The sequence below is a fragment of the Protobothrops mucrosquamatus genome, unplaced genomic scaffold, assembly GCF_001527695.2.
Source record: "Protobothrops mucrosquamatus isolate PMUCROS unplaced genomic scaffold, P.Mucros_1.0 scaffold1205, whole genome shotgun sequence".
Classification (NCBI taxonomy): domain Eukaryota; kingdom Metazoa; phylum Chordata; class Lepidosauria; order Squamata; family Viperidae; genus Protobothrops; species Protobothrops mucrosquamatus.
The window spans coordinates 73,667-82,080 of record NW_015387415.1 but is presented as its reverse complement, the minus strand read 5'-3'; the positions used below and the strand labels follow the sequence as shown (position 1 = coordinate 82,080).

General features: G+C 36.8%; 1 protein-coding gene across 1 annotated transcript; it reads left to right on the top strand.

Annotated features, from left to right (window-relative positions):
• The first annotated feature begins 6,826 nt into the window (after positions 1–6,826).
• GPR18 (G protein-coupled receptor 18) lies at positions 6,827–7,824 on the top strand. The gene has a single exon (XM_015820897.1). It carries the CDS (start codon positions 6,832–6,834, stop codon positions 7,822–7,824), a length of 993 nt encoding a protein of 330 aa, XP_015676383.1. The 5' UTR covers positions 6,827–6,831.
• Positions 7,825–8,414: the final 590 nt, after the last annotated feature.

The following is an 8,414-nucleotide window of genomic DNA, read 5'->3' as shown; positions in this document are numbered from 1 at the left end:
CAGTGCCGGCTGGCGACCCCAAGGGGGAGGGCCTTCTCTGTGGGAGCTCCCACCCTCTGGAATGAACTACCCCCAGAGATCAGGGTGATCCCTGATCTCCCTTCCTTCCGCCGCGCCCTTAAGACATGGTTATTCCAGCTTGCGGGACTGGCCTAGGGGAAAAATTTTTAGTGGGGGTTTTAACATAATTTTAAATTATCCAGACCAATTATGAATATTTGTTTTTAATTATGTTTTAATCTGTAGTTTTGATATTTTGTATTTTTATTTGGTTGTTAGCCGCCCTGAGTCCGTAAGGAGAAGGGCGGGATATAAATATAAACAATAATAATAATAATAATAATAATAATAATAATAATAATAATAATAATAATAATAATAATAATAATAATAAATATAGCAAATGCAACACTTATTTCTTTATAATATTTCAGCATACATGCACTTTATGTTAGACAGTTGAAGAGGATGTTACACTTACAGACAGAAACATTTTGTCAGCTAACATATGAGATATATACTGTAATTTGTTCATGCAACAAATTTTACACACAGCCCAAAAAACCTGTAGAACCAATTGAGAATCTAGTTGCACTATGACACTTCCTGATTATAAAAAGTTTCTATTTTAGACCACAGGTCTTAAGACAAAAACAAATCTTTTGCTTGCCTGGGTTGATGAAAGACATCATTGAAAAGCTAAAGGTAAGAAAACTATTTAATGCATTAGCGTATATGCACACATGTATTTTCAAATTTTCAACTTGAATTATGTTTTCAAATTAATGGAACATTACTAAAGACTTTATTACAGAATTATTATCAAATGAATGTTATCTTTTAAAACTGTATGCAAGCCAAAAAATCCCTGTGGTTTTTATAAATTCATCAAGATGAAGTAAACAACAGCTGAAGTAATGAATATGTGAGGTTCAAATAAACTAAAATAAATCCATTTACCTGTTTAATACACAGGCTGAAAATTACTAACAAGTTGAAAAGGGAAAATACAGCTATTTCTTACATGGGTACATGTAATACACATATAAGGGTGCATACATGAGTACCATTTTAGATATTCCTAAACATGTGAGGATAGCAGATGAGGTTTTGACATTTCCATACAACGCAGAATATTTGATTCAGAATGGAAGGCTGTCTCAGGCCAATGTACCATCCAGGATTTGTTGTGAGAAAAATAGGAGGAGGAAAGAATACTAAATATGTTCATCACTTTGAGTTATTTATATAAAAAAAATAAAGATAGGATAAAACTCTAATAAATATTTGAAGATCTATTACACTAGTTTTCTTTATATCCATTTGTCTTACTTCAAAACTCTTCAAATAATGGTTTTGTTTTATTTGTTCAATTCTTAATATTTCCTTCATAGTTAAATTTGTATTTATTCAGCAAATCAAGGAACAATTAATCTTGATTTAGCATTCCTGCAAATACAGCCAGCGCTTTGTAAGAACCCAACAGTGGATGAATAGCTTCACTATCACTTTCTTTCACCATCTCAGCCAGTGAAAATTACTAACAACCTCCAAGTCTGTTCAGCCAACCACAAATTATATTAACATAACACACTGCAGGATTTGCACAACAGGCCTTTATAGTATTTTTGATCTGATTTCAAAAAGGTGTTTTGAAGGATGTGAAAGTAGCTGTTTGCATTTCATTATAGCAGCTATTTCTTTTATATGCCCTGTAGACTCTTTCTGGAATTGAATCCAAAGCAGTGAAGATCCCTACTGTGCTGACTAAGTTCACAGAATACATGAACCACATACCAGAAAATCTCAATTTAGGCTGTTGTGCAAATCATTTAGATACTGAGTTATGATAATCCAGAAAACTGCACATAAGTCCATAGTTCTATAAACAAGTGTATGCAAGCATGTCATATGAACAGGGTCTTCTTCTTGTGTAACCTAAAATCCATTAAAGTAAGCCAACAAATACTAATCTACATAGCCACTAACAGTGAGTAAGGATCTCCTCCAGAAAATGTAGAGTAAAGCTTTATAGGACCATTTTTACACGAGAGGACACAATACTTTTGGAAGCTATTAGAGGAGAAGTTGGCTACTATACCATACACAGTGGAATTTCAACAGTTTCTAAATTGGAATAAAGACTGCAGTACAGTAGCTATTTTTGTAATCGCTGCAAATCTTTTAAAATTGAGGATAGTGAGAGAAGGTAACTAATTTCTATTTCTCTTTGTCCTTTTAATAGTCTTGCTGTGCTTCATCATTCAGAGCTTTTTGAAACGGTCATTGCCCCACTTTCAAGTCTAATCATGATAAAGTGGAATGGCAGCACCTAACAGATCTGGCTGTAACCTTTGCAAGAGTAGAAAGTGGCCGTGTTCAAAAACAACACATATTTTACTCTCTGAGCAGTGGAAACACAGGAATGATGAAGAAAGAGTAAACTCTTTTCTCTTTCACCCACAAAAGCCAAGGGGGAGGTGAGTTACTGCAGATGTAAAGCAGCAAATATCTATGACCCACCTGCAAGAGCAAGGGAAGCACAGCTTTTCTTTCGACATGACTGACCAGCTTCCTCTTTCAAACCATGTTACCCGATGAATTTGCATCATTTTAAATTCAAATACCTTCCACCTTCACAACATCATTTGTCTTAGTTAATTATTTTAGAGTTAGAGGAGATAAGATTAATCTTTACCAAGAGTCATTTACATGAAAGAAAATGAGTTGATAAAAGTAATCCCTAGATCTTTATGGATAATTGACTAATATTTAATATATCAAATTGCTTGTATTTAACAAACTGCAGAGATTTTTTGGCGATATTATTAATTAGAAAAGCTGAGCACTTTTTCTAGAGCACTAACAGAATAACAGAGTTGGAAGGGATCTTGGAGGTCTTCTAGTCCAATTCCCTGCTCAGGAAGGAAACCCTCTACCATTTCAGACAAATGGATATTCAATCACTTCTTAAAAGCCTCCAGTGTTGGAGCACCCACAACTTCTGAAGGCAAGCCATTTCACTGGTTAATTGTTCTCACTGTTAGGAAATTTCTCCTTAGTTCTAGATTGCTTCTCTCCTTGATTAGTTTCCATCTATTGCTTTTTGTCCTGCCTTCAGATCCTTTGGAGAATAGATTGATTCCCTCTTCTTTGTGGCAGCCCCTTAAATATTGGAACACTGCTATGTCACTCCTGGTCCTTCTTTTTATTAAACTAGACATACTTAATTCTTTCGTATGCTTTAGCCTCCAGTCCCCTAATCATCTTTGTTGCTCTTCTCTGTACGCTTTCTAGAGTCCCAACAACTTTTTTATATCATGGCAACCAAAACTGGATGCAATATTCCAAGCGTGGCCTTATAACGTCGTGGTAATATCACACCCAATTTTGACTGCGACGATATAAAAACTGAAAGACAGATTAAGACAGGTTAATTGCCCTGTTTCTAGTGAACCAGCAAATGCACCAGCAAATGGTTCTGGGATTCTTGTCAAGAACGCCAGATTAAGCCAAAATTGATTCAACCCAAAGAAAGTAATTTCTTAGTTATACTTGCTCATGGTACATGCAACAGGACTAATTATGCCAGAACACTTAAAGAAATAGTAATTGATATAATGCATTCTTCTTTTGAATTGTCTACATGTTATGGTACAATTGCAGTTGCCTATTCAGATGCTTCGAAAAACAAAAAGTAGATGCTGTAAATGTGTCAGTCCAGCATATGTTACAATTGATTGTTCTTATCTCAATAATTATTTTTTAAAAATATTTTGTAAAAGAATAAGACAGAACTCTCCATCTACTAACTCATGTTGGGGACTGGATCCTATGAAATGTTTCAAAAGGTTAAAATTGGTAATTGTCACCTTAATACTTTTTTTAAAAAAGGAGCAGATTAAATATATAGCGCTAAGCTACATTCTGTAACTATAAAAAAATAGATATATAGCTCCTATTTAAGGCCTAGATAGAAGGGAAAGATGGATGATAGATCTATGAAAGTTAATTCTCTCAGTTCTATGTCTTGTAGACAGTGAAAACAAGAGCCAATATGGCAATTTCAATTACAAAAGAGATTGATGTCATGGTTCCGATAGATGAAACCCATCAAAAGAACTTCAAGGCAAAATTCTTCCTCAAAGAACATTTTATTCAGGAAATAGTTAAACCCAAAAACTAAATTCCCTTCCCCCGATACAAAGTAACAAAGTACAATTCCCACCCCCAATAAGCTGTCATAAATCACATTCTCCAATTAGCCTAAAACAGGGGCTGTCTACCCAGCTCCTCAGCCCGCCAAAACGTTATCAGCTCGTCCTTGGGTTCCCACAAAGCAGTGTTATTGTTATGGCTAGCTGAGCTGAGCTTTCATCCCAATCCCCTCCTTCTGCACCTGATTTCTAACTACCAGAAAAAGCATGTTAAAAGAAAAGGGAAGATGGCTGCAATTTCATCAGTTGTCAGAGCTGGAACATCCAATGTTTACAGCATTGACAATTGAAATAAACCAGCCTGCTTAGAAAAAGGCCACCAGTCTGTTGCATCACATAGCAATAAAATTTTAAAAATGCAAAAAAAATTGGAATACACACACACACACACACACACACAGGGAGAGACAGACAGACAGACAGACAGACAAACAGAGAGAGAGACAGAGAGAGAGACAGAGTTCTTGAACCAAAGGTGTTGAAATTCTTCAACTATGGCTTCCTACTTTCTACTAGCTTTTTAGAAGCTCTCGGGTTTTCTGTTAGATTGCCTAAGTAGTTCATTTCTGCCTGGAAGATGTAGTATGGCAGTGGATGTGTGTTATAAACAGTAAAATAACTTAGTTTCGTTCCCAGTTGGATTCCAAGTGAAGTGCAGGTCCTTGTGAGATGCCTGGAGAAAGGTCTTGCTTTGTAACTTGGGAATGGTTTGATTTTGTTGGTCCTAAATGGACAAGGTCATCAATATTGTCAATGCAACCAATTGCCAATTAGACCCTTGTCCTGTGTTTGGTAAAAGCTTCCAGGACAATGACTAGCAGTGATAAATTTCTCACTACAAGAGGGAACATTCCTGGAGCCATTCAAGGAGGCCCTGGTTTGCCCTTTCCTAAAAAAAAATCTCGATCCCACCTGCCTGGACAATTTTCATCCAGTTTCCCATCTCCCTTTTTTAGAGACGGTGGTAGAAAAGGTGGTTGCTTGGAGCTTCACAGGATGCTGAATGATACAGATTTCCTAGATCCCTTTTAGCCAGGTTTCAGGCCTAGCTATGGGACAGAGTCACACTTATGATCTCAGGAGAGGGAATGGTGGTGACAATGCAACCATCCTGGTTCTCCTTGACCTCTCAGCAGCCTTCAATACCATCAACCATGGTATCCTTTTGGGCCAACTATGGAGCTTAGGACTGGATGGCATAGTTCTGTGCTGGTTTAGCTCCTTTCTCCAAAGTCACTCCCAATCATTGACAGGGAATGAGAGATCCAGCCCCTGGCCATTCTCTTAAGGCGCACTGCAGGGCTCGGTACTCTCTCCTGTTTAACATCTATATGAAGCTGCTGTGTGAGATCATCCATCACCATGTTTTGAGATATCATCAATATGCTGATGATCCTCAACTTTACATCTCCACATCTTGTGGCCTGAGTGATGCTGTTGCTACTTTCTCATGATGTCTGGAAGCTGTAGGGGCCTGGATGGGGGACAATAGGCTACAACTCAACCCTGGTAAGACTGAATGGCTTTGGGTGCATGGAGCCTCAGGATCTGAGTGTTTGTCATCCTTAGTTCAGGACAGGGTTGCACTACTCTATTCACTTAGGGATTCTTTTGGAATCGCGACTCCTGCTTGAAGATCAGGTGGGTAGTTGTAACTAGGGGAGCCTTTGCACAACTTTGGTTTGTACACCAGTTGCAGCCTTCCCTGAATTAGGACTCCCTGCCCTCAGTCACTCAAGCCCTAGTCATCTCGTCTAAATTATTGCAATGCACTTTATGTGGGGCTACATGGAAGCTTCCACTGGTACAAAATGTGGCAGCACAAGAAGTCTTTGGAAGCCCATAGAATGACCCATATAACACCACTGCTTCGCAAACTGCATTGGCTGCTGGTTTGCTTCCAGGTGCAGTTCAACGTGCTGATTATGACCTTTAAAGCCCTCCCATGGCATAGGCCCAGACTACTTGATGAACCATCTCGTCCTGATAAGACAACCCTGCCCTACTTGTGCCAGCAGAGGAGGCCTGCTGAGGACCCCATCAGTCAAGGAACAACAGAGAAGGTCCAGAAGAAGAGTCTTCTCTGCTGTAGCCCTGGCATTCTGGAACATCCTGCCCCCTGGGGTGAGGCTTCTCCCCACTCTCCTATCCTGTGCTTCCTGCTCCTCCTCCGTCCATCTTTTTAATTTCATATTATTGTACTTTCATTGTTTATTTGTATTGTTTATTCTTTTGCTATTGTTACATTTATATTTTTAATCTTTTTTTCCATTTTATTGTTGTAAGCTGCCCAGAGTAGCCTCATGGCAAGATGGGCAGCAATTTAACAAATAAATAAATAAAATAAAACTTTCTGGTATTCTTTTATAGCAAACTCAAACCTCAGGCCCACATAAACTACACTAACTGCTTGGTTAGTTAAGTTCTCAATTTAACATAATACCGAGAATCATGTTTTTGAAGATTAATGCACTCAATTTTTCTAATGTACCTTCTGTACAGTACATACTGGAATTGTCTGATTCTCGGTGATCCTTACAATGCAAAACCATTCTAACCAGTAACTAAACTTGATCTTTCTCTATTTTATTTTTAGATAACATATTAAAAAGCTATGAATAACTACAATGAAAGTCTAATTACAATGGTTGAAAATAGCCATCCTGAGGAATACCGAATTTCATCGCTCGTCTTCTACAGCTTCATTTTTACAATTGGCTTAGTTGTAAACATTACAGCTCTCTGGGTCTTCAGCTGTACCACCAAGAAGAAAACAACTATAACTATCTACATGATGAATGTTGCGTCGCTTGACTTGTTGCTTATATTCTCCTTGCCTTTTCGAATGCATTATTATGGGAAACGCTCTTGGATCTTTGGAGATGTCTTCTGCCGGATTCTTAGTGCTTTCACTATTTTTTACCCCAGCATTGCAATATGGCTGTTAGCTTTTATAAGCATTGATAGATGTCTGGCTATCGTTCAACCCAAATATGCCAAGGAACTCAAGAACACAAGCAAAGCTCTGATGGCTTGCACAGGACTTTGGATCTTAACTCTTGTGACAACTTCTCCACTCCTTTTCTTATATTCTGATCCAGACAAAACTTCAAATTTCACTACCTGCATAAAGATGATGGATATTATCTACCTAAAGGAAGTCAATGTATTAAATTTTTCTCGGTTAATATTTTTTTTCTTGATTCCCATATTTACTATGCTTGGTTGTTATCTAGTCATCATTTATAGTATAATTCGTGGAAGAACTTCCAAGCTGAAACCAAAGGCTAAAGAAAGATCGATCAGAATCATTGTAACACTAATTATCCAAGTGCTTTTATGTTTTGTGCCTTTTCACATTTGTTTTACATTTCTGATGCTCCAAAATGGAGAGGCAAGTTACAACCCTTGGGGAGCATTTACCACCTTCCTGATGAATCTCAGCACATGTCTAGATATAATCCTTTACTACCTAGTTTCTAAACAATTTCAGGCCCGAGTTATCAGTGTTATGCTTTATCGTAATTATCTTCGAAGTGTTCGAAGAAAAAGTATACGATCTGGTAGTATGCATTCATTAAGTAATATTAACAGTGAGATCATATAAAATAAATAAAGCAATACAATATACATGCATAAAGCTTAGAATAAACTCAAATTTCTAATAAATGTATTATGATTAAAAAAAGGAAAGATTTTATTATTCTTTTAAATTGTTTTTTCTTTGAAAAAGAAATTACTCTAGCTTGAAATGCATAATCATTTCTGTCTCTTTAATATTAATATGTTCTATTTATCTTCATTATTTATTCTAGTATTATTTTTGATAGAATAACTTTGTAACTTCTATGAGTTGCACAATTTATTAAGAAGACAAAAAAATTATTCAAAATCACATGATTTCAATATTTGCAGTATTGGGAGGGTGATGGGAATTTCACATTTCTAAATCAAGTGTTTCATCTTTAATAAAATTTAAGTCTAAAGTGTGCATCCCTTAAAGCAAAATGAAAAGGTCTTCAAATATGCTAATGAGTTTTAAATTACTTCTGGGAATAATTTACATGTGCCTTCATTTGTCAAAATAGGTGGCTATTTCCTCAAAGCTATGGTCAGATTGATTTAGTTTCCGGAATAAAAGATTCTTTAAGGTAAACAATGCCTCGAAGTTCTTTTGAATGGTTTCATCTGTCGGAA

What these genes read in the sequence shown, in the direction of transcription:
- GPR18 (XM_015820897.1), top strand. Translation starts at nt 6,832, where the DNA reads ATGAATAACTACAATGAAAGTCTAATTACAATGGTTGAAAATAGCCAT.